The 26,936-nt window shown below is 36.0% G+C and overlaps 2 protein-coding genes across 2 annotated transcripts in view; both read left to right on the top strand.

Annotated features, from left to right (window-relative positions):
• LOC311095814 (ethanolamine-phosphate cytidylyltransferase-like) overlaps positions 1 to 12,292 on the top strand; it is a 23,756-nt gene extending 11,464 nt beyond the window's left edge. Inside the window, exons 3-13 of the mRNA XM_084134621.1 lie at positions 855 to 1,016; positions 2,181 to 2,247; positions 2,331 to 2,415; positions 2,517 to 2,558; positions 5,025 to 5,163; positions 6,879 to 6,961; positions 7,643 to 7,720; positions 7,815 to 7,880; positions 9,505 to 9,570; positions 9,653 to 9,741; positions 10,932 to 12,292. Coding sequence (XP_083990747.1) covers positions 855 to 1,016; positions 2,181 to 2,247; positions 2,331 to 2,415; positions 2,517 to 2,558; positions 5,025 to 5,163; positions 6,879 to 6,961; positions 7,643 to 7,720; positions 7,815 to 7,880; positions 9,505 to 9,570; positions 9,653 to 9,741; positions 10,932 to 11,034 — 980 coding nt within the window. The 3' untranslated portion in view covers positions 11,035 to 12,292. The remainder of the gene's footprint in view (positions 1 to 854; positions 1,017 to 2,180; positions 2,248 to 2,330; positions 2,416 to 2,516; positions 2,559 to 5,024; positions 5,164 to 6,878; positions 6,962 to 7,642; positions 7,721 to 7,814; positions 7,881 to 9,504; positions 9,571 to 9,652; positions 9,742 to 10,931) is intronic.
• Positions 12,293 to 16,189: 3,897 nt separating this feature from the next.
• LOC311066695 (guanine nucleotide-binding protein G(o) subunit alpha-like) lies at positions 16,190 to 26,936 on the top strand. The gene is made up of 10 exons (XM_084087991.1): positions 16,190 to 16,308; positions 16,401 to 16,509; positions 17,214 to 17,305; positions 18,768 to 18,860; positions 20,777 to 20,937; positions 22,529 to 22,657; positions 23,906 to 24,035; positions 24,119 to 24,190; positions 25,206 to 25,293; positions 26,641 to 26,936. The coding sequence occupies exons 1-10, from the start codon at positions 16,273 to 16,275 to the stop codon at positions 26,829 to 26,831; spliced, it is 1,101 nt and encodes a 366-aa protein (XP_083944117.1). The 5' UTR covers positions 16,190 to 16,272; the 3' UTR covers positions 26,832 to 26,936.

The raw sequence follows: 26,936 nt of genomic DNA, 5'->3' as shown, positions 1-26,936 counted from the left end.
CGCAATTGCGTGTTATATAGTCAGAATTGCGTTATAGTCAGAATTGCGTGATATAAAGTCAGAATTGTGTGATATAAAGTCACAATTGTGTTATATAAAGTCGCAATCGCATGTTATATAGTCAGAATTTCGTGATTTAAAGTCGAAATTGTGTTATAAAGTCTCAATTGCGTGTTATAGTCAGAATTGTGTGATATACAGTCGCAGTTGTGTTATAAAGTCAGAATTGCATGATATAAAGTCGCAATTGCGTGTTATGAAGTCAGAATTGCATGAATAAAAAGTCGCAATTGCGTGTTATAAAGTCAGAATTGCGTGATATAAAGTTGCAATTGCGTGTTATGAAGTCAGAATTGCATGAATAAAAAGTCGCAATTGTGTTAAGTCAGAATTGCATGATGTGAAGTCGCAATTGCGTGTTATGAAGTCAGAATTGCATTATATAAAGTCGCAATTCTGTGATATAAAGCCAGAATTGCGTGATATAAACTCAGAATTTTGTGATATAAAGACGCAATTGCGAGTTATAAAGTCAGAATTGAAGATATAAAGTTGCAATTGTGTTATAAAGTCAGAATTGCGTGATATAAAGTCAATTGTGTTATAAAGTCAGAGATCTGCATGATATAAATAGAAATATATTCAGAATTGCAAGATGTAAAGTCGTAAATTTTCTTTTAAAATGTTTTATTCTGTTGCAGAAACAAGCTTCCATAGGATATAGGTGGTCCTGTAGATCAGAGTTTCTCAACATGGGCATTCATTTAGACGCGATATCAAAACTGATATCATTGAACAAACCAAGAGTCTCTCTCTCTCTCTCTCTCTCTCTTTCTCTGTGTGTGTGTGTGCAGATGAGATCTCTAAGCACAAAGGTCCTCCAGTGTTCACTCAGGCGGAGAGATATAAGATGGTGCGAGCCATCAAATGGGTGGATGAGATCGTGGAAGGAGCTCCATACGTGACCACGCTCGAGACTCTGGACAAATATACCTGTGATTTCTGTGTTCATGGAGGTCAGAGCTTGAGTATAATAACTATAATAACCTGTGCTAAAGTGTTGATGAAGTCAGTAAAGAGAAGTCATTGGGCTCTATCATACACTCGACTCAATGCTAGTTTCAGTCCGACGTAGTTTTCATTTTCACGTCCTGCGTCACGTTGTTTAAATAGCAAATGCATTTGCGCCTATCTGTGCGCCCATGGGCTGCTGGTCTGAGAACCAGGTGTGTGTTCAGGCGCATTGTTGGAGCGTTGCTATTTTGTCAATGTCAATGGAGCAGTATTTATTTATTTTTGTTATTTAAAGAGCGCGTTAGTAATGTGCGCCTATAGGCGGTTCAACACCGCGCGTACACTCTGCTTATTACACACACGGGGCAGCACACAAACTAGCCAAATATTAAAATAAAAGGATTACAATGTAAAAGATTAATATTGTGTACATAAAGATATTGTGGAATACGGCTTGTCCTGTAGATGGTCTGCTTGAGAGCTTTAACCTCACACACACACACACACACACACACACACACAGCTTTAATCTTGCGCACGAGCAGATCCGTTTCCTCGCTAGAGAAGCGTTCAGTCTTTCTGCTTGCAAATTCCTCCATGTAAATATTGAATCCGCCATGGACGAGCGCAACTGGCTTTTAAAGGGAATGGGAGATCTGACTCTGATTGGTTTATTGCACATTACGCCCAAAACACACCCATTACTCATTAAGAGAATAGAGACAAAACACACCCATTACTCATTAAGAGAATAGGGACGACCCTTTTAGACCATGCACCGGGAGCGCCGACCATTTTTCCCATCATTAAACTAGCAAATGTGGATTCGGACACGCCATAAGTGCACTTGTGCCGTACGCTTTAGATCATGTGCTTAAATCATTAAAATAGGGCCCATTAATTAATAGTGTTTGTGTTTAATATTGCAATAATAACAAATGCTGAGTAAAAACAAAGCTGACGGTTTCCAGACCATCATGTTTGTCCTCTGGAAATATAGCCTTCAATAACTTGTTCATGGCTTTAGTCTTGGTCCTCCATGCACTATATTTTGGGCACATTATACCACACACCACCTGGGATCAATCTTTTTGGCACTTCGTGTAGGGTTAAACCTACAATAATAAGCACTTTTGATAAGCTTAAGTGTGGTTCTGTCTTCACAGATGATATCACTCTTACTGTGGATGGAAAAGACACATATGAAGAAGTGAAGAGGTCTGGTAGATACAGGTAAGCCCGTCACACACCTGGCTTTAATGCTGCTGGTGTTATGCACGTTCAGTCCGGTTCTCACCCAGAGTTGATGTTTGCAGAGAGTGTAAGAGGACCCAGGGAGTGTCCACTACTGACCTGGTGGGCCGCATGCTTCTCATGACCAAAGCTCATCACAGCAACATGGTGAGGCCACAAACACACACAAATAATACAAGTGTATGAGACCATAAATCGTAGAGACCTCAAACTTGTATTTACAATGGACATCTTTCTTTCCTCTTTAGGGCAGTTCAGACTATCAGCAACACACAGACAACTTTGGAAGAGTGAGTGTTTTATTCCCTTTGGCTCTTCGATACAGAGAATAACTTCCTCTGTCAGTGATGTCACTTACACTTGACACAAATATCACCGAAAATATGTTTCTAGCCATTAGTGTGCATTTCCAACAGAGCCATGAAGCTGGAGTGGTTCATTGATTAAATACTATAATGAGACCAAAGCATTTTTGTTGCTGCTTGTATATTTATCACACAATTGAAGTTTTAAAAGTTTTTATACTTCAGCATTCAAGTTGGCACACCATAGATAATATTTATCAAGGAGACAACAAAAATTGTCAGATCTAAACAGCAACAAAAAATGACTTTGTCAAAGTTATTCATTTCTGAGTTATACATTTCCATAAGCAAAATTGCAGAAAAATGTAGAACAGATGGCTGGAAGTGATGGTTTATAGATTAGGAAGTTTAAAATATTAGTATTTTTGGGACACACAGCTACCATTGTGCTTTTGTACATCAACTGGGGTCATACTGTCATATTCATTTTGTGTGGTTTTTGAAGTGTCTACTTTAGAGGTCCTTGCTTTATGTGGACTCGCAAAAGATGGATTATTTTTCTAAAAATCTTTGTTTGTGTTCATCTGAAGAAAGAAAGCCATATTCATCTGGGACGAGGGCATGAGGGTGAGTAAAATCATTTTTGGCTGGAGTATCACAAACAGGGATGGTAAACTATACAGTGGTTTCAACGTGTAAGTGATATACTGTAATAAACCAAAGACAGTAAATACCATTCTGTGTTATAATTTGCTTTATGTATTCAATATCATGGTTGGCTAGTTAGATTATCTATCACAAACGCAAAGGGATAGTAAACCAATATAATTCCTTTTAATTATTGTCTATCAGAGATTAACTCTTTCCCTGCCAGCATGTTTTTTTTTAAGTTGGCAGCCACCGCCAGCATTTTTGATAATTTTCACAAAATTTTCATGGCTATATATGCAATATATCAAAAGAAAGAACTTTGCTTTAAACAAAAAAAGTGTTTTATTCTAGCTTTGTGCAATACTTTTTTTTAATCAACATTTGAATGTGTTTCATAAAAAAGCAACATTTTGAGCAAAAAGCTGAAAAATCATGTTTTTGTCAAAGACTTCGTCTGGATCAGATTCAGAACGATGATTAAAACACAGAAGGAGTCGATCGAGTCCATCAACACCACTAATGCTTTCCAGTCATTAACCCTTTCTGGGTCCACATTTCATTCAGTAACATTACGCAGTTTTGATTTACATGCTGTTTAATGTTGATGATTGTGTTATTTTACATTATGCATATGATTACTCTCACGGAACAAAAATATATTTCCTATATATGAGTTATCGATATATATATAAACGGTTTAACAGTATATTTGAAAATATACAGAATAATATATTGTGTTAATATATTACAATATATTGAATAATACATAAGGAATTGCCGCTTTTCATATATTGAAAAGTATGTGACAGTATATCTCTCTACTCTTCTTCAGCACATTAGTAACCCCAAAAACTCACACATACCAGAAAACCTTTTTAAATAAAAAAATAATAGAGCATTAAAAACTAACATATCTCCCCCCTATATTAATATTGAGCAAAACACATTAAATAACACTTAATTTTAACATTTAGTTTATTTGACAGGGACCATGCACAGTTCAGGCCCTGTACCAGAGTTAGCTATACAGCTAATTTACATCTGTGGTACATTTACTCTCCTTTACGTCAGAAGCAAAGCATGCTGGGAACTAGAAATCTGTTGTAACTCATTCCGTGAATGTGTGTGTGTATATGTGTGTGTGTGAACATACATTCACATTTATATGGGAACATTTAATATGTACACAATAAAGGATACAACTTTGTGAATATTACATGTAATGCTATTTTTGTCTTCATTTATAAATATTTTATATTCATTAATAGATAGCCATACATGATCAATGCATATATTGAAGTATACTGAAAAATATAAGCACTAGTAGTTTCCCATATATGGAAATGTACTATGTAATATATTGCATTATATTTTGCAGTATATTCCAATATAATTTTGTTTCCGTAAGGGTACATATGCTATCGCTTGGTTCTGCTTCTTCTTCTCCTGTGTTTTGATCAGGAGATTCTGTACTCTTTCAGAAGAAGAGTAATAGCGCCCCCTAGCGTATAACAGTGAAAAACATGAATAGCTGGAAAATTCTGTCAATTCAGCGTTTTCTCACAAATGACGGAAATTTCCATCAATGGCAGGAAAAGAGTTAAATTCTAAACACAACATTGACAAAAAAAATTCACATACGCCAACGATGACTCCATAGGAAGCACTTCTAAACCTGGCATGTGCAGGTATAGATCGTAAGTGACGTCACTGAAAGAGGAATGATTTCATCGTAACCCCTCTTTTGGCATATATTGCTGTAATGTCTGTTTGTTATCATTTCTGTACCGTTGGCCACAGGGTCCTAAGGGCCACAGTCCCTGGACAGGAGTGTCACAGTTCCTGCAGACGTCTCAGAAAATCATCCAGTTTGCCTCGGGCCAGGAGCCGCAGCCAGGAGACACCATCATCTATGTGGCGGGAGCCTTCGACCTGTTCCGTATCCTTTCATGCTTTCTGCTCCCAAAGTTTCTCCTGTTAAACTTAAAAGAACAAATACTGTCAAATAATCCAGTGTTATCTTCTCTATAATGAAGACTGGGGCTGTTAAAATATCTGGTGGAAGGGAATATTCCCAGCAGGCACAGGATGACGTTGGATTTTGGTTGAAAATTAAAAGTCGGGTTGACGTCTAAAACCAATGTTTGTTTGACGTCAAGCTCTGGTGGGAATAAACACCACCAAAAAAAATATAATAATAATACTTATTATTAACCAGATTGACTTTATTTTTGTCAGACGTCTACAGAAGTTGTTTAGATGTTAATGTTTGGTTTGAAGTCGCCATCATTGTGATCAGTGTTGCTTTAGTTGTGCAGTTTGACTCTTGACTTTTTAACATTAGTCTTTCTCTTGCTGTTGTAACTGTGTTTGTAATGGGAAGAACTGCAAGAGAAATTGTCTTCAGATGATGTTAGCTTCTTGATGATAATAAAGACATGATCATAATGCAGTGTTTGATTCACTGATCATGTTCAGAGTCTATTCTTTGTTTAGATATCATGATATTAATTTCACATCATTGTTTGTAATAGTCCTATGATAGTCCAGCAATGTTCTAATCTGAGGGATTGTGCATCAAGGAGTTTTAAAGATACACACATACATTAAAGAATCAGCGTATGAATCTTAATAAAGGTCACATGCCGCAATGCATTCTGGGTGCATCATACAAAACTCATCTATGGCTCCCAGAATGCATTGTGGCGTCAAACATGTGTCACGATCCACACAAGAACAGAAGAGAGGTAGATCCAATTTGCAGTATGTGGTTTTTAATGTAGGGTAATCCAATCTCATAACAGTCCAGGCAGGGGTCAAAACCAAGGTAGCAATCCAACAAACACAAGAACAAACAAACTGGTCTAACGACAGTACTCAGAAGTGGTGTGAAATACAAGGACTCCGTGACACATACTAAAACAGACAGGGTTATATACACAGGGAAATGACAATGCTAATGGGGAACAGGCTGAGTGCAATGATCAGTGATAAGGGACAGCTGAGTGCAATGAAAAGACAAGGATCATGGGGGATGTAGTTCAAGTGTGTGATGGACACCGTGGGGAAGGAGGACATTTAGTGGTGACCCAAGGAACATAAACCAGACACTGTGACAACATGTCACCATTGTTGAGATACATATGCTGATTATTGATGTCTGAGTGAGTCTAATAGATGCTGGAGTTCAAAATGTTTAGTGGAAAACGTAGTATTTCAGGCTTGCTATAATGAAAAATACAAAATGATAGCGAATCCAAAGATTAGATACTGGATGTCATCAGTGAATCAGACCACTATATGATGCATATATCATACATCAAGTAAACAATATCATCTGATCACATTTTCTTTTGCTTTTCTCACCATAACAAACACAGCTGCCAGAGAAAAACTAATGGAATATCCAACTAAATGGGATATTGATCACCATAATGGTGACTTCAAACCAAACTATTATTTTCAATAAAACATCAACATCTGTTAATCTCAAAAAGAGCTTCTGTAGACACCTGACAGAAATAAAGTCAGTCTGGTTAGTCAACATGGACATTAAAAACACTTCTCGAGACCTTTGCGTTCTTCTTTGGATGCATGTGTGTATGCCTCCTAAGACGATGTTAAAGTTGTCCTTTTTGACCCGATGCACATCAGACATCGGCCATGTGGATTTCCTGGACGCGGTGTCCCAGCTTTCAGAGAAGCCATATGTTATTGTGGGGTTGCACTTTGATCAGGTAGGCTGGATACTGGAAAGTCAGGCCCACGTCTGGCACATGTGTAATGATGATCCGGCCCACATGCAGCGTGGAATGATGGCCCTTGGGCGGCTCACTCCTGTTTGCCAGATCTGGGCCACAAGCAGGCCATAGCAATGCCACATGTCAGCCAAGAGCAAAGAAATAAACCACAACTGGACCTTATCTGAGCCACAAAACCTGTGTATATTAAATATGGAGTCATCTCAGCCTTAATAAGCCGAACAAGCAGCAACAAGCAGAATCACTGAAGGAAAGAAGAGACCTGAAAAAGAGAGACGAGCAGAAACACAAGAACTACAACTGACTTCAGCCACAGCCTTAGATGAAATCAACTAAAGATAAAAGAAGGCATTAAATCTCTTAAGATCTCAGCAGAGGAGGATTAAACAACTCAACAAACAGCATTACCAGCTTCACTTATCACAAGTGCCATCATTCCACGCCGCATGTGGGCCGGATCATCTTTACACATGTGCCAGATGTGGGCCGGATCTGGGCCGTCACAATGTTGCTATCTGGGAGATAGCATATATATACACACACACACACACACACACAATTATTTTCTCAGTTGAGCATAATGCTCATTAATATTGGAAGAGATGTGTGAGAAGCTGGAGTAACTGCATGTTTGTTTGGTTTTTACTATTATTCCAGGAGGTGAATCGTTACAAGGGAAAAAACTATCCCATCATGAACATCCATGAGAGGACTCTGAGTGTGCTGGCCTGTCGAGTGAGTGTTTGATCTGATCGCAGGTAATGCCTGTTTATGTCTTGAAATTAATTGTGTAATATGAATGTCTTTCTTTTGTCTTCAAATCTCTCAGTATGTCTCTGAGGTTGTTATAGGAGCACCATATGCTGTAACAAAAGACTTACTGGACCATTTTAAGGTATCCCCTTCTTGTGTTGAATTTGACTTCTGACTTTTTGTCAGACCTGCTTTTGACAGAGACCATATCGACAACACTGTAAAACTTTGCTGTAAAAAATGGCCATATTCTGACGTTATCATACAATTTTCCATTAAAACAGTAATATACCATAGAAAACAATGCATTCAGGGTAATATTTGTCATTTTCTAGAAAGTAGCCTACAGGAATATACTGTGAATTAACAGCGCTCAAAGTCGACACTCAGAGGCTGTGTTCAAAATCACACCCTATACCCTCATTCACTATTCCCTACATTAGTTCACTAATATTGTCCAGTTGACAGAGTGAATTCAGACACTGATGAACACCTGATAAGCAGAATCACTGAAGGACAAGAACAGAAAAAAAAGAAGAGACGTGGAGAAACACAAGAACTACAACTGACTTCCAGCCACACCGAGTGTGAAATCAGTTTACAAACCAGTTTAACATTATTTCTTTCGTACATGTACAGAAGTTCTTGATGAGAATTAACAGAGGTTTAGATGTTGATGTTTTATTGAAAATAATAAAGTTTGTAGTCACCATTATGGTGATCAGTGTTTGCTTTAGTTGGACTCTTGACTCTTTAACATTAGTTTATAAAACACATTTATTAAGGCAAGAAAAAGCCAAGAAGTTATCAAAAACTAATTTCTGATTTCTATAGTGCAAAAACTAGTTGACTTAAACACACAGACATCAAAAATCAGCATATGAATCTCAACAATGGTGACAATCAATGAATAGTGCAAAACTCCCAGCATGCACTGCAGCATGAATAAATTATGCAGCTGAATGATCTTTTTATATTGTCACCATTGCTGAGAAGAGCAAAGCAAAGCAGCCAGAGAATTTATTTTTTTATGTTAAACAGTTAAGAGCCCAACTAAAACAAATACTGATCCTCCATAATGGTGACATTAAACCAAATATTTTCAATTAAACATCGACACTGGTTGTGTAATGTGTAATGGCTGGAAGTCAGTTGTAGTTTTTGTGTTTCTGCTCATCTCTTCTTTTTTCTGTTCTTGTTGTTCCTCTTTCCTTCAGTGATTCTGCTTGTTAACAGCAGGCGTTCATCACTAATACTCATAATCATCAATTACATATTCACTTAATTATCTCACTACAGCTGTAAGTCACCATTGTGCTGAAGAGTAAAGCCTGTGCTTTAGTCCAGGAGAAGATCTAGAAACACTGATGATATGCTGCATGTTGCGTTATTTAACAGGCGGTGACTGTGTAGTTGCTGATTTAGGGAAAATCTCTTTATTTAAAATATATTTTAGTGGACTCAAATGAAATAAGTTCACAGTAATAATATGCTCGCATTATAAATATTAGTTCTTAAATATAATGGCAGTTGATCAATTTAAGGCATTCGGTGTCTGCAAATGAAATGAATTAAAAAGAGTTTTAATTTAGTGCATGGGATCTTTACAGCAACATACTGTAGATTATAGTAAAGACCTGGCATAGTAAAGACACCATTCATTTACAAGTCAAAGTTTTACAGTGCAGTCACGCCATCTGAGACTGAGACTACCTTTTGCCTGTGTAAACGTGGCCATAGAGTAATACACTGTCCTCATGGTGTAGGTAGACCTGGTGTGCCATGGCGAAACTGAAGTGTTTCTAGACAGAGATGGATCAGACCCATATGCTGTGAGTGCCACATCAATAATTACATCTGATTTACAAAATTACTGACAACATTTGATCATCTGTGCATGTTTTACACACACAGGTACCCAGGAAAATGGGAATATTGCGGACAGTGGATAGTGGAAACAGTCTCACCACTGACAACATTGTGCAGAGGATCATCAAAAACAGGTGTTGCAATATTCTCTGTAATAATGCACACTTATTAAATCTTGACCAAACACACATCAACCGAAAGTTATGCACGTTTTATGCACGCTGAGCAATTATTTACTAATTATTTGTTTCCCTTAAAAAATAGCCTATATAAACATCCTAAAATATATGTTTACCTTCTAGGCAAAACTGTATACATTTGATTTGCATAAAGCAATTAAAAATACTATTTGGCCAGTGGAAAAGATTGAGACTCTTCTCTGAAAACTTTCACTAAAATGTTATACAATTTTGATTTATTTATTCAAAAATAAGTCACGGATACTGAATGATTTTTAGTATATATTATATTTTCCTAATGTCTTGTATCGTCAAGGATCACATTGGGAATGGGAATATGCATGGAAATGCATATGCATTGTAAAACGAGGCTTTGTAAGCTCCATATCTGGTTATTTCGGGGAGGAGATGGGGTGGAGATGCATGCACACACAATTTTCCGCTGACTGGGTTTTATAAAGAGAATTTTGTGCAGGTTCTGGCAAAATCTAGCTTTTGTGCGTATGCACACTTTTAGGATGAAATCTATGGAACGTTTTGTACACGAGGCCCTTGGTCTGTGCTCCAAAGTGTGGATACAGGTTAACCGTTTCAGCTTCAAAACAAGATAAGCTCTTTTGACTGCATCTATAACATGACAAAATTATTTAAATTCATATCTCAGTATCCATATATCAATTGGAAACATGTTTAATGCACTTACAATGGTTCAGTTTCAGACATTTGCAACTCGTATCTGTGTTAAAGTGCCTATATAAGTGTCTCCAACAACAACAGAAAAAGTACTTTCAGACATGTTTTGGCCATATCCTATGGCATGTATAACAGCTTACACTCTAAAAAATGCAGGGTCGTTTCAAACCAAATTTGGGTTGAAATGACCCTGCATTTTTTAGAGTGTACTGTACAAGCTCATAACAGGAGTAGTTTTATGTCATGTTTAATGATAAAATGTTGTGGCTATACTTCCAAAACTCCAAACATTTCAATTATAAAGTAAGTTGTAGAAATGCACTGTCAGGTTTGAGTAAAATAACAATAGAAAGCAAGTAATATTTGGCTGGTCATGTGAGATGTTGGAATGGACAAACACTGTCAGCAATTACCAATGCAACGCCAGTAATATTACCTCTTGTTTCTGCCAGGTTGCTGTTTGAGGCAAGAAACCAGAAAAAGGAGGCCAAAGAGATGGCAGTGATCCAGGCCATGAAGCGACAAGAAGAGGAGAGGGCACAGGCTGTGCTGTAGGGGGGGAAACACATCCTCAAAGACTAACAAAACCCAGTACATGCAGTTGACTCTTTTCTAATGTTTCTTCTACATACTGGACTTACATACTATCACAACACCAGCAGCTGGAAGCACCTTTTATTGCTGAATTAGCACGTGTTGTTTTGGGAGCTGTGTGTTTAACCCGATCTCATGGGGAAGCGCAACTATTTTACGAGGTGGCGATTTCGTGTGAATTCATGCAATGTGAATCGTATGAAAATATACAATTTTGATGGGAAAAAAGCAATCCACCCCTAGCTAACCACACCGTCAATGGGGCTTAAGCAGATCCTATGAGAGATTGCACGAATTCTTACCTATTACTTGCCAAAACGTAAAATAATTACGACCTGCCATGAGATTGTGTCGGTGTGTGACATCTGTTTTGTGAACCTCTCTCCACACTCAAAGGACTCTTCATCATGTCCTTCCTCATCATCAGTCTGATCAGATAAACTCACCGAGGAAGAAACCAAGATGACTTACATGACCTTTACCTCTACATGCAAGTCCAGAGACTCCTGTTTCGCTTGGAAAGCAACGCTCCTGAATCCGCTGGAAGAGCATTACAGTCTTCTGTCCTAACATGTACTCATGATAAATTATTAATATATATATATATATATATATCTGTCATAATCAATGGCTAATCCTCATATTATTAGTATTTTTTTTTCATTGTAAAGCACTCCAGCAAATTAAACTGTATAAGAAAATTGAATAGCTAGGATAAGCTATTTAACAAACATGCATTTTAACATGTTCTTAAAAACCCTTTTTTATGTTTATTATTTTTAACAGAATTGTATTTCCTTTACCTTACTTCAAAAGTAATGTTTCAGGATTGCTCTTTTGTTAGATGGATTTTCCTCACAATGCTACATTCTTGTGGATAGTTTGGATAGTTTATCCAAAAAGAAAAAATCCGTCATCCCAGCAAACAAAGTTTTGTTCTAGAAATGTTTTCCCAAATATTCTGTTTTGCTTATGGAATGTCCAGTTTTTTAAATGTTCGTGGAATGTTTTTTTTTAAGGTCAGTATGATGTTCCTGAAACATTCTTTCAACTTATTTTTTTTTTTATTAACAACTCAACATTCGTCACAGCAAAACTTCTCAGTGTAAATGAACACTAATGTTCTAATATCTATATGGGTCCAATCTAAAGAGTGTTAACGTAACACTGAAGCAACTGCAGTTAATTAAGTGATTAAAGTTTGACTTTATTTCTGTCATATGTCTACCGAAGTTCTTATTGAGGTTTTTGATGTTGATGTTTTATTAAATGTTTTTTCGTCGTAGTCACGATTATGGTGATCAGTGTTTGCTTTAGCTGGGCTCTTGGTCATTGACTTGTGTTAGTTTATTTCTCTTTCAGCAGTTGCAAAAGTGTTTCTGCATTGATTAAGAAAGGCATTGACGAAAAAGCAGATCAACATGTCTGCTGTAATAGCAATCAAATTACTGCATTAAAGTGGTTTAAACAACTGCTTTTTCTGTAGTTTCATGACTGACTTAAATATCCATGAAGTTGAAGCATTAATGAACTAAATAAAAATAAATTCAGCTGTTGTGATAGAAAGATCCCTGTAATGCATTAACACTGAAGTTCTGAGATCTTCCATAAATGCTAAATCTTCTGTGCAGAAATTGATACATAATTAACAAATTGAGACATATTAATGATTAACTTACATTTTGTATCCATGTTGGAATATATGTATTTTAATTTGTATAGATATGCATTAGAATTTCGTTGACTTCTCAGTTTACCTTACAAAGCTTTGACTGTATCCTCATCAAGCTTGACATATGAGTGTCTATTTTTATCCTCTTGTCTGTCGTCACGATACAGCACTCTATGAGTTACATTGAACATCACGTAGTCACTGATATTGTTATTTGCAGCAAACAATCAGTGTGCATTAGGTTAGGGTTAGGGTGTGTTAGGGCACATGTATGTTGTATATGTTGTAGATTATTGTGGTTCCCATTAATGTGTCTATTGTGATCATGCAAAAATCTCTACTGCAAAGATTTGAGGAAATTAGAAGTCGTGCAAAATGTCACATGCCAGGTCGACTAGAACAAGTGACCTGCAGCTTTACCAAATACAAAAACAATTCAAAACAAACAGATTTGAACTTGAACGACTCAAAGGAAGGACGGAAATGATCCACGAAATGGACATGTTGCTAACATTTTCCCAAAATCTCAATACAGAGGTGATATGAGATTAAAACATACTTACTCTCTTCTGTGCTTGTCTCTGCACTCTGATTTTAGATTGTCTTATATAGCAGCCTTTCTGAAAAACAACACATTTTAATTCATATTCACACACAAAAACGCTTTATTTTCTTTTTAAGAATGACATTACGCTGAGGTAATGTAATCTAAACCCTTCACAGCCTCAGCAGTTTCAGATCTATGCTCTCTTATAAGCATCCCTTTTAACAATGTAATCTGTGTACACATCTGTAATTAGAAATATATATTAGAAAATAAACAAAAAGGCAATAAGGTTGTCAAGCTTGAACAAATAAGAATTACTTACGCGGGACACCTCCCCCAACTTTGACCTATCATATTCTCCGGAGACTTTTGCATATTTTTGTGATATTTATGTTGTACCTGTTATCTGGTGATTAATATGAGCTTTGATCATTTTGAACTTTGACATCGCAAATTCAAACTCCCGGGGCCCATTTAGACGTTTCATACGTGTCCTCCTCCTCTTCCACACTCCTTCACAGGGTCATGTCTGGCTGCTCCCCGTCTCATGAGCAAGTGAGAAATAAGTAAAAGGAATAAACATTTTTATTTGAACAGATCAAACAATAATGAATTAGAATACACACACACACACATACACACACATTGGTTCTATAAAAGGAAATTTTCTCTATTTTAAAGAAGATGGTAATAAAAACTATATATAATTATATATAACACGCAAAATATTAAAATAAACATCATATCAAAATAAAAAGCAAAACAATTATTATAGTTTAGCTAAATGAACATATAAATAAAAAATAAAAACATCTTACATTTTTCTGAGAGTGAAATCATTCCTTATGCAATGATATCCACACTGTAAATGAAAGGCTTACAAATACTGTAGTTTAAATTGAAATGTGAAATCTCAGAGTACTTCTCTAAGTAAAGTCTTGTCCGTTGTGCCACAGCAAAGTCTGTAAACTTTTTTTCCCCTGACTTTAGAGTCAAAACATTATTTAATCATAAAAGTTTAAATGTGATCTTTCAAAATGAAAAGATTGTTTAAATTAAATCTTTAAAGTTTTAATAAAAGCATATGTTCTATTTATCTTCTGAGAAGCTGTATAAAGTTTTGTTTCAATCTAACCTGTTCCAATACTTTAGATTATTTTACATTTTAAAAACAAAAAATATTTAGTCATCTAAGTCTATCTATTTCTACAAAGATTCAAGCAGCATAAATACCCATGCGATGAAACATGCTGACAAAGTGTGTCACAATGTCTCATTGTAAAAATAAAATCTGTGTTTTAAAAATAAACTAGTGACCTCAAACTAGGACTCAACAATGCTCTAATTTAGTTCGATAAATAAAATCACCACACTGAAACCTAACTATCTGTTTTAATTTGACGTTATATAAAGTGTTTAATAATAACTAATATTTGAAAGAAGAAACCACTCTCTGACATTATAATAATGGTTTCAGGGATTATTTAAGTCAGTTTTGAACTGACTTTCATTAAGTTTTATTTATTAATTAGTTTTAATTTATTTAAAACTTAAAAGGTTGTTAATTGGATGTTTTAAGCAGGTAATTATTACATTATGCTGGTTGGTTATGTAAAAATAAATAAAGTTTTTTTTTGTCAGAAGATATTAGCACATAATTTTCTTCTTTTATTGTAATCAGAAAGTGTTGTGTTGTGGCACACTTGTAATCTACACTACTGTTCAGAAGTTTGGGGTCAGTAAGATTTGTTTTATGTTTTTAAAAGAAGTCTCTTCTGCTCACCGAGGCTGCATTTATTTGATAAAAAACAATAATAATAATAAAAAAAAATAATATTGTGAAATATTATGACAATTTAAAATGCAACAAATTGTACAATAAAATGTAAAAAAAATTCAGGCTTCTTTGATGAATATAAAGAACAGCATTTACTGTTTTACCCATAGCATGTCTTTACTGTAACTTTTGATCAATTTAACTCATCCTTGATGAATAAAAGTATTGATTTATTTTATTTCTTTCCCCAGATATAAAATTAAAATCGTACTGACCCCAAACTTTTGAACGGTAGTGTTTAATGTTACAAAAGCTTTAGATTTCAGATAAATGCTGTTCTTTTGAACTTTCTATTCATCATAGCATCATGAAATAAAAATTCAAATAACTGTTTTCAACAGTGATAATAATCATAAATGTTTCTTGATCCTCAAATCATCATATTTGAATGATTTCTGAAGGATCATGTGACACTGAAGACTGGAGTAATGATGCTGAAAATTCAACTTTGATCACAGGAATAAATTACACTTTACTATATATTCACATAGAAAACAGCTGATGTACATTGAAATAATATTTCACAATATTACTGTTTTTGTTTGTATTTTTAATCAAATAAATGCAGCCTTGAGAGCAGAAGAGACTTCTTTTAAAAACATTAAAAATCTTACTGACCCCAAACTTTTGAACGGTAGTGTATATGTATTTTTTGTATGTCCTTGGAAATTAAATACTTTGAAGTATAAAACATTTTCATAATTCCAAAAATACATCACCCACCCTCATCAATAACAACATCATGGTGTGTTTATTATTTTTATTTTCTAAAATTCAAATGTTTTCATCTGGAATTGCTGGGCAGTTTTTACTCCTTGTCTGGTTTAATATGATTACATTCATATGACATACGATTAATTCCACACAAATCATACAAATAATTTAACTATTATATTTGACCATTCGATGGACAAAATCAAGCCTCGCCTTACTGTACATTGTTTCTTGTTCGAGAAGCCGTTTCACTCGAGGATAAACGTCACAATAAGAAATGTAAAAAGTGTCGCAACTTCCGTTTCAAGTCACTTTAAAAAGTCCCCCAATTATGTCCCGTGACGTCACGTCCCTGAACAGGTGTGGTGCGCGAGGGTTACCGCTGATATCTGGCTTTTTAAACACGATTTTAACTCTATAGTTTTAGAAATGTTTCGATGTTTTGACTTTCCAACATCCCTGCAGGTAAGTGAATTATGGAGGTATACTTTAAGAAGAAGAAAGGCAATGATTGAGTAGTAGCCTAGTTGATGTAGAGTTGTCATTGATCTCTATAGGCGTGTCTTGCGGCGATGCAGAAGTGTGTGAAACCGAGGAATGAAGAGAAAACATCCTTCAATCAGAGTGTGCGAACAGAGCTGCACGCGCACAGAGTCCTGATTCTGGGTAATAACGCAAATAATAATAACAATAATGTACGCGCAATCGGATTCATCACAATATGCGATCAGTGAATTACAGGTGTATGAGTTCAGACGTAACGGTCACGTGTTGACCACAATTATGTGTCAGTTATTTTTTTAAAAATGAATAAAAACAACATAAATCACTTTGAAAAGCAAAAACGAAGGTATTATTAGGCTACATAAACTTAATGTCTAATGTTACATTTTGTTTTTACAACCAGCGGTTCGCATCACACTGGTTCCCTTGACAAAAACCCAATAGGATTTACCCATAGGCTTTTGGATTATGCAAAAAAAGAAAAGAAAAACGAGCTCTGTGGACAACAAAAGTTTATGAATCAAATTCTGAACTGTCTGGAATGCAGCATAACTCCCTATTTTAAAATATTAATTATTCTATTAATCAGGACATATAGGCTCAAAGACTATTGTTTTTATGAAATAATTCACAATAATCTGTTGAACCTTTATTGTGATTTGTAAAATCTTTCACAGTACAATTTTGGGCTTGTTAACCCTTCCTTGAGTCTTTAACTTCACAATTCTGATTTGTGAAATCAGAAGCCGAGATTACTTTTTATTTATTTATTTTTTATTGCTTCTAAACTGATTTATCTAATGGTTTGGACTGTTATTCATTGGCACGTTATTCATATATTGCTGTGTGCTCTTTCAAACATATAGGCACTCCAGAGAGCGGCAAAAGCACATTAGTCAAGCAGATGAAGATCATCTACAGCCATGGCTTTAACAAGCAAGAGCTCCTCAGCTTCAAGGTGCAGCGTTCATCTGTTCATTACCATGACAGTCGTTAGCCTTGGCATTTAGTGTTTGGCGGGGTATAATGCCAAAACAGTGGGTTATGTCTTAAGAAAACATACCGTACACAGTTGAGAAAGTAAATGCATGTGTAACGGTATATCGGATCTGTGCATCATCTCTTAAAGTGACAGCAGCCTAATAAACCTGTGTCATTAACGACTCAACGCTAGAACTTAGGGCTGCTCGATTATGGCAGAAATCATAATCAGTTATCTTTGGTCAATATTGAAATCACTATTATTGCTGGGCGATATTTCTTATTTCACAATACGAGTAATTTTAAATATCAGTGAAATTTCACAATTATCGTTGCTTCAGCAAAAACTAATACTAGGTTAACTAATGCAAGAAATAAGTCCTCAATAAGTTTACCTTTGCTCTATTAAAACAGCGACAGCTGACCATTGTGCTTTACTACATCATATAAGAAGAGGCAAAGGAAGTACAATGATAAATTCACAAGTGAAATCAAACACAAATGAGTGTATTTATGGAGGCCCATTAAAAAAGTCTTGCTGATGCATTTTGGACCAATGAGGTGGCGTTTATATACTGTGAATTGCAGAAGTCCAAGCATGATGATCTAAAAACATGAATTATTACATAAGACAAGTAAACGGTCAGCAATACAGTAAGAACAAAGAAACTATAATTACAAAAAAACTGGCAAATAAATACAACAGACTGAACATACAAATGTTTAACAGTTGTTTGACAAATAAACAGTGTTTTAAGGTTGTTGTTGTTGTTGTTGTTGTTGTTGTTGTTGTTGTTGTTGTTGTTGTTGTTGTTGTTGTTGTAGGATGATGTACTAACAGCGGTATTCAGATAAGTAATAACCTACAACAAAAAATGTAGCCTAATAATCAAATGTAAAACATCACTGCATAGTCTTACTGTACACATTAAATACAGATTATTCCTTATTAAAGCTACTTGAGTTATTCAGTGAAGATCAGCGAGGGATTTTTCCTTCGTCATTTGTTGTTTGATTATGGTTAATGACACAGGTTTATTAGGCTGCTGTCACTTTAAGAGCTGATGCACAGATCTGATATACCGTTACACACGCTTTTTCTTTCTCAACTGTGTACGGTATGTTTACTTAAGACATAACCCACTGTGTTCACATGAATACTTTCCAAAATGGCGTCTCATTCACTAATAATTGCGTACACTATTCGAATTAATATGCACGTTTGAACTTCTCATGAAAACTTTCTGCCTAGTTCACAACACGCAAGTACGCATATGAATTTGTTTGTAACCTCGTTACAAAAGCAGATTTTATAATAATATGATCCATAAACCGTACTCGACTAACTACAGGATTAGTCATTTACTTTGCAGAGCTATGTTGTATTCTCCAAAGGCTTCGTTTGATATTAAAGTTTATTGTTTTGTCTAATTGTACAGGCTGCTGTGTTGGATAACCTGCTGACATCCCTGAAGTTTGTGCTGCATGGCATGGGAATGCTGCGTATTAATCTGTCTAACAAGAAGAACAAGGTCAGGCACACAGAACTGGTGGTCATTATGATCATAGCAGCTCTATTAGACCCCAATACTGTATTGGCTTATTAATATCTTCCCACTACCTCTCCAAACCAAAGTTTTGTAGGAGAATATTGCAAGAATATTATATAAAATATTATACAAGCAACGATATCCTTGCCAAGGGAATGTAGGTACTGTAGCTGCATGGATGTACCATGACCTTTGACACTGGGTGACCATTTGTAGTTCACATTATTAAACAATGTACCCAAAACTAATGATATGGGTGAGTTGAATGCTGCAAAAATGTTATTGACGTATATGATCCATTTTCCAATTTAACCTTCATCCTTCCCTCTGGCTTTTTTTTTTATTAAATGACTTTTGGCGCACTTGAACCACGAATACACAAAATAAAATTGAATATATTTGAGGAGTTTTGTGGCTGAATTTAAAAAAGTAACAAATCCTTCGTTCGCGGGTCAATTTGACCCCTTAGGAATGAATGGAAATCAAGGAATGCTTCAGTACACATAGAAAAACCTAAAAATGCACAAAATTCAAACTAAAAATGCTAAAACTGTACAAAAAACTATTTTATAATGTCTACATGTGTATCTGAATGCATACTGAAAGGAACTGACTTTAGGACCCAGAGGAACAGCTCATTTGCTCCATATAGAGCTATAAGGACATCTAGTGGCAAGAGTCATGAAATATCATGTTATATTATTATTTTTCCACAAGAGGTCGGCAAACACACCCAATGTAAGATATTTTGAGCTGAATTAAAAGGTTTATGCATGGAATTATGAGTTATTTTGAACTTAAGTTGAAAGAATGTGAGGAATGTGCTTAAAATTAGTCTACAGATTTAGTAGACTAATCTACTACACTGTAAAAAATTTGCTGTAGTTATGCAGCTATTTGCCAGTAACTTACTGTAGATTTAAATCGATGTTATTTACTGGCAACAGTTTGTTCAAAGTTAAATGAACATTAAACATTAACAAGTCTTTGTCTTTACAGAATAAAACTATAAAATAACAACCTAATGCAAAGCATTCTGGGAACCAGAAATCTTCATCAACCTTTTTCTGTTTTTTTCCTTCAGATTTTGGTTCCCAGAATGCTTTGCATGAGGCTGTTATTTTAGTTTTATTCTGTAAAGATAAAGACTTGTTAATGTTTAATATTCATTTAACTTTGAACAAACTGTTGCCAGTAAATAACATCAATTTAAATCTACAGTAAGTTACTGGCAAGCAGCTGCAAGTAATACTGTAATTTCTACAGATTTCTTTTACAGTGTAGATTAAACAAATCTAGTAATTTAAAGGTAAATAAAAATAACAAAACACAAAAAAAGTATTAAAAATAACAAAATGAAATAGAATAAGCTTTCTGGACAAAAAAATGACCGGCTTTGGGTCATTTTGACCCGCGAGGGAAGGATTTGTTACAGAACGCGAGGGAAGGATGATGGTTAAAGCGTTAGTTCACCCAAAAATGAAAATTCTGTCAGTAATTACTCTCCCTCATGTTGTTCCAGCCCCGTAAGACTTTTGTTCATCTTCAGAACACACATTAAGATACTTTTGATTAAATCTGAGATAGTGTATAGTGATGGTGAGCCTACGTTCTGATGTACAACACTACGTGAATACATTACGTGAACTCACTCAGACTAAAGTCGTTATTTTGGTTTGTTTTGCGCACAAAAAGTATTCTCATCGCTTGATAATCTTAAGGTTGAGCCACTGTAGTCACTTGGACTATTTTAAACATTGTCTTTACTAACTTTCTGGGCCAGCAAGTTTCAATTAGCCTATGGAGAAGTGAGATAGCTCTCAGATTTAATCAAAAATATCTTAATTTGTGTTTCGAAGATGAAGATGATTGATGATCTTGTGTCCTGTGTGCTTCAGGGTCATGCGCGTGCGGTTCTGTCGTGCGAGTGCTGTGTGGGAGCGGATCTGGAGCTGCTGCCGTTCGTGGCTCATGCGTTCTGCAGTCTCTGGGGGGATCTGGGCTTCAGGACCGCAGTGGCCCGAGGACACGAGTTCCAGCTCAACGACTCCGCTCGCTAGTGAGTACTGGTGGTGTACAGTCTCTGAATTACACAAAAATACAGTACGGCTCTTAAAGTGTAACTCAACCCCTGGTCAGAGCCTGACTCCTCCCACTGGCAATATTTGAAAAATGCTGTAAAAGTGGGCGGGGCTGAGCGGAGACAGAGGGGGCGGACCGAGGGGGAGCTGAGTGGGGGGTGTGCACCTGAGACCCGCAGTGACGGGAGTGATTGACAGCTGTCAGACTCTCAAAGATGGAGAGTGACGCCAGTAGCTTTGCAACAGAGCGGTCATTTGAAGTCGAGGACTTTTCTCCCGCACCTTCATCTGAGGTGGAGGAGGGTGAATTGCCTGTGGACACAGGGCCAGAGCCTTATCAATTCGAGCAGCTGGCTTAACTCTTAACTCCCGATGTTGGCGAAGGGCGTGGTGAGCTCGTGCCAGGGGCGTGGGTAGTGAGCCTTTGCAGAGCCAGCACACGTCACGCGGGGAAACAACTTCCAATAAGAAAATTCAGCTGCAGTAGCCACCGTTCAACCTGAAGAGGGCAGCACTCAGACGTTTTTACACCATATATTGTAGAAATAAAACACTCAAATGTCAAAACGTTTACTCGAGTCAATGAACAGCACTAATAAAGTTTTACAGATCATTAACTAAAAAAAGTTGTTTTAGGGTTTAGTTACCCTTTAAACTCTAGTTTTAGAAATGAAGAACAAAGAAATGTGCATCAGGTGTACTTTTGGTTTTTTATATTTTCAATTAATTTATGAAGCCATTGCAAACTTTATCGTTACATTTTACAGTGTTATATTATAATGGCATCATATTCTGTGCATGCAATTAGCTTACTGCGCTAGAAAAGCCTGACAATATCACTGCTAAATACCTTAAGTATTGTGTTATTCCGCCATGTTTCTCACTGATACGACCACAACTCGTAAAGATCGAGGCTTAAAGAAAATCCCGAGCTTCCCACTCGTATTTACGACATTGAGGTGGCGTTCAACTCGTACAGTAAATATGATCTTTACGAGATGACTTGAATGCACCATATTATATTAAATTACTGGAAACAGTTTAACATTCTAAGGACTCATTGTGTATTGATGCAAAGACAGAGAGGTGTCTTTGTATCAATACACAATGAGGCCGTAGAATGTTAAACTGTTTCCAGTAATTTACTTCCCTGACATTTACTGAATGAAATCTTCGTTTAACCAACTCATTTTCCAATTTTAACGTTGGATTTTAAGTCTTTTAGAATCCATATTGTCTTACATTTATTCATTTAGTAGACAGTTTTATCCAAAGAGACTTTATCCAAAGCAATAAATGAAGATCATCGCAAGTGACTTGTCATACTTGGCATTGTGCACTACAATCCATTTTTACAGTATAAACTGGAGTAGTACACAAGCTAGAAGCAAAGGTATAATAAAAAAGAGAACATTAACAATTCTAATAATTCTAGTGCCTTTGTTTATGGGTGTGGATTAGTTACGTTCTTGTTGAAGGGTTGTCAAAATGTGTGTGAAATTGAACTAAGCGTGTTTTCTGGTTTTGTGCTTTTGTTTTCCCTCTGTGTTGCATGTGCCACATCTCTAGTTTCTTCGAGAACATCAGTCGTATCATCGCACCAAACTACATCCCCACTGAAACAGATGTTCTCAGGGTTCGAGTGCGGACCCGTGGAGTCGTTGAAACCCAGATCAGAGTCAACAACTCGCTCTACAGGTACACATTTCTACAATATTATCATAGCTGTCATGCTTCATATTTAAAATGGTCCACCCGATGTTAGAGCCAAACCTCAGTGGTTCGCTTGTAAAGACCAAGATGAGAAACAAAGACCTTTATCCATATTTCCCTCAGTGGTTCAGATCACCTCCAGCTCTTTACAGAGATGCACTGACACGCACATGTTTAAACTAAAACTGCTTGGGAAATATCTGAACGATCTTCTGAGGAGCTTTTGAAACCTCGTCCCACTCATCCATTCTCAAATAGGGGCTCTTTTAGTAGGAACTTCTTTGAGCCCCAATTTGAATTGAGAGTGATTCGTTGCAGAATCGTTCCTATGGATCTGGTCAAATTACATATAGGTTGTAGGACGACTTCGAAAATTGGTGACCCCAAAATTCTCTTTATTTCCTATATGTGACCCTGGACCACAAAGCCAGTCACATGGGTCAGTTTTTTTAAATTGAGGTTCATTCCATTTACCTCAATGGTCCATTGCTTTCCATTGATGTGTGGTTTATGATATGACAATATTTGGTCGAGATCAAATCTGGAATCTGAGGGTGCAAAAAAATCGAAACATTGAGAAAATCTCCTTTAAAGTTGTTCATTTATGTTGGCGATTGTGCTGCATTCACTCACAAAAATACATGTTTTATATATTTACGGTAGGAAATTTACAAAATATCTTCATGGAACATGATCTTTACTTAATATCCTCATGATTTTTGGCATAAAAGAAAAATCTATAATTTTGATTGTTGGCTATTGCCACAAATATACCCGTGTGACTCGAGACTGGTTTTGTGGTCCAGGCTCACATATTCACTTTAATTTTCATAACAGATGGTGTTAATCAGAATGTTTGTTGCTTATTTCTATACAAAGAAAGCATGCAGTGACCAGGGTCTGTTAACGCAATAATCAACAACAAAATAATTGCCTTTAAGACACATGCACTCTATCCCAAGTCTTCTGTGCTAGTCGCATGATAATCGCTCTTTGTGAGGAACAGGCTGTTGTATTGTATAAAGTAGTAGGCGAGTGAAAGGCAGCTCATTGTATATGTAGGAGGATCTTACTGTGAGGTTTTCTCAAAGGGATTTATTGTTCATATGTGATGTCTATACAAATTATGCAGACAAATACAGTCCTATTCTTTTAAGTTATTTTACCTCTTCTCCTCTTCTGGTGAAGTAGACCACTTGACTAATTTCTGTGTAAATAATCTTTTGTTTATAGGCTGATCGATGTTGGTGGCCAGCGTTCAGAAAGAAAGAAGTGGTACAGTTATTTTGACAATGTCCAGGCCGTGCTGTTCATGGTGGCTCTCAGTGGATACGATCAAAACCTCGATGAACATCATTCCACGGTGAGAAACATGCCGGATCTTCAGAGGACAGGAGTGTTGAACTCTACTCTGTAACTCTATCACTTTTTTCTTTTCCCCAACAGAACCGTCTCCATGAAAGCCTGGAGTGCTTCAGCTCCACATGTCACAGTGCTTTCTTCAAAGGAGCTTCACTGGTGAGCAGCACTTCAGGCCCTACTTCATGAAACCTGTGTGCATCTGACATTTACTCTATACTTAATCCTGTTAAAGTTCTCAAGTTGTTCCTCAAGTTGTTCTAAAGCTGTATGAATTTTTCTTCTGCTGAACACAAACGTAGATATTTTAAAGAATGTTGGTGACCAAACCGTTTCTGGTCCCCATTGACTTCCATTGTATTTATTTATTTATTTATTTATTTATTTTCCATACTATGGAACTCAATGGGGCCCATCATTTATTTGGTTTCAGATATACTTGAAAATATCATCTTTTGAAAAGAAATTCACACAGGTTTGGAACAACTTGAGGATTTGCATACAAGAATTAGGATTCGTTAGAAGATCATGTTATGTTTAGTCCAGAGATCCTGTCGCTCTTCTCGCGAACACGCCAGTGGGATATGGGATGAATTTAGTCTCAAAATGATTAATAAATGCATGCACAATTATCCATGAACTTGATAAATGTTGCAGGTGTGTTTTACTATCCACAACCAAATGCCTTTCAACTTGCGTGTGCAAAATTGAGAATTAATGTGCAGCAATTTGTAAAAATAGAGAGATTTTTGTGAATACAAATGTATTAGTGTATCATAATTTGTGCAAGCAACAAAGAAGATGTGCGCATATGGATCAGGTGACACTCGTTCATTCATTGACATCTTTTCTGAGTCGATCTCATTTGATTCAATTGGATTTTGAGACTTTATTTTCGCGGTTTTCAAGCATTTCACAACGACACACAAACAACTGCAAATCAATAGGCCTGGTGCTTTTTATTAATGTGTGCACTTCTACCCATCTATTTGACAAATGAGCGTTTCTACATTTAAACTGATACTTTACAACTTGTGTGAGCAAAATTCAGAATTACATGAATTTGCAGCATTTTATACAAATAAAGACATAGTTGTAAATACAAAACCTTGATTTTTATATTAATGAAGGTCAGAATTTGGTTAATGAGAATTTTTTTTAAACTCTTTTTCAGGTTTTATTTATGAATAAAATTGATCTGTTTGGTGAGAAAATACTGTATTCTGGGAGACATCTGCGACTTTATCAGCCAGACTACAAAGGTAAACTTTTTTCTTTTTTTTTTACACAATCTGGTTTCTGTAATCGTGAAATGTCCTTAAATAATTTCTAAAATAAACTGCTAAATGTTAAATTTTCTAATACACTGATTTCATGCACAGATTAGCATGTTAGCCAGGGTTCAAAAAGAGCCAAATGTGAGTAAAAATCAGCATTGAAACTGTTACTCGCCAGTTGCCTGGTAACTTTTTATGAATTTTGACAATACATGGATGTGAGAATGTGAACCGTGTCGTTTGTGATGTAATTATATAAATATATATAGTCTGACTCGCTGCATGTTTCAGAGTTTCGATTCACAGTAAATGCTACTCTGCAAGTGCTGCGTGTTTGACTCGCTTATAATTAGTATTTGGTAACGCAACATGCGCCAATCATCTTCCCAAATTTGTAATGAGAATCTTTTTTAAATCTGTTGAAGAAGCTTTAAGGTCTTTCTGCTGGTTTCCCGCTAGAATAAAAGTGGTTTAATGTTTGAAAGCAAAGAAATTAAGACAACCATAAATGCTAGTATTGTAATTTTATTGTTTCAAAAAAAAAAAAAAAAAAAAAAAAATATATATATATATATATATAAAAAAAAAAAATAAAAAAAAATGATTTATTATTGCTAATAACAATTCTATTAATTAAAAATAAACGATGTGCAGCAGAAAACATGGAGGGAAGTACCAAAGTACCAAAATTACACGTTTTCTTACTGTTTTCTTAGTAGGGTTTCTCTCCATCTCTGGGAAGATGGCAGTCATGATTAGGTCTGAACAATATATAATTTTAGCATTGACAACACGATGTGCGCATCTGCAATAGTCATGTGTTAGAACGCATTAATTCGTGGATTAATACCCATTATAGAGTGAAGGTTCATCATTTGCATGTGTTTACAAGTCCTGTCAGTTTAGAATATATCATATATGAACGGACACGTGCGTGCAAAATTTAATGTCAAAATGCCCGTCTCTGTGAGTTTCCACATAAACACAGTCGGTTATGTTGTAAACAACTGAGAAAGAAAACCGGGTGTGTATCAGTATATTGGATCTGTGCATTCGTCTTAAAGGACAAGTTCGGTATTTTACACTTAAAGCCCTGTTTACAGATCGTTTCTGATGAAATAGAACGGTTAAGAAAGAAACCTAAAATTCTCGGGACAGCAGCATGCTGGCTGTTTGTCACCACCAATGCTAATCAAACGACAAAAGAGAAAGAGAAAATCACTTTTGTAGCACTAACAAAGATAAATTTAATTAGATTTAATTTGAATACTTTGATTATTCAATGTCTGTACCTGAATACAGTTAGATTTACTCTGTCTGTGTGTGTTGCAGGTCCTGAGCGTGATGTGAGTTGCGCTGCTCAGTACGTGACGGATCAGTTTGTGTCGTGTGCCTCCGCCTCAGGAAAGCTGGTGTTCCCTCACTTCACCAACGCCACGGAGCGCTCTAGCATACAGGACGCCTTTCAGTTCACCGTCAGCACCGTCCTCAAACACAACCTTCACGCCGGCTCGCTTCTCTGACCTTTTATCTAGAACATCGTCTTTTACTGTGTCTGTTGTAAAATTGCTTCGTTTTAGTTGATCATGAAATGCATATTTTAAAGCAATAAATATATTTTAAGATTT

This window comes from Abramis brama (assembly GCF_963993115.1).
Source record: "Abramis brama genome assembly, chromosome: 1".
NCBI lineage: Eukaryota > Metazoa > Chordata > Actinopteri > Cypriniformes > Leuciscidae > Abramis > Abramis brama.
The sequence above is the reverse complement of the archived record's forward strand: the minus strand, read 5'-3'. Positions and strand labels throughout refer to the sequence as shown.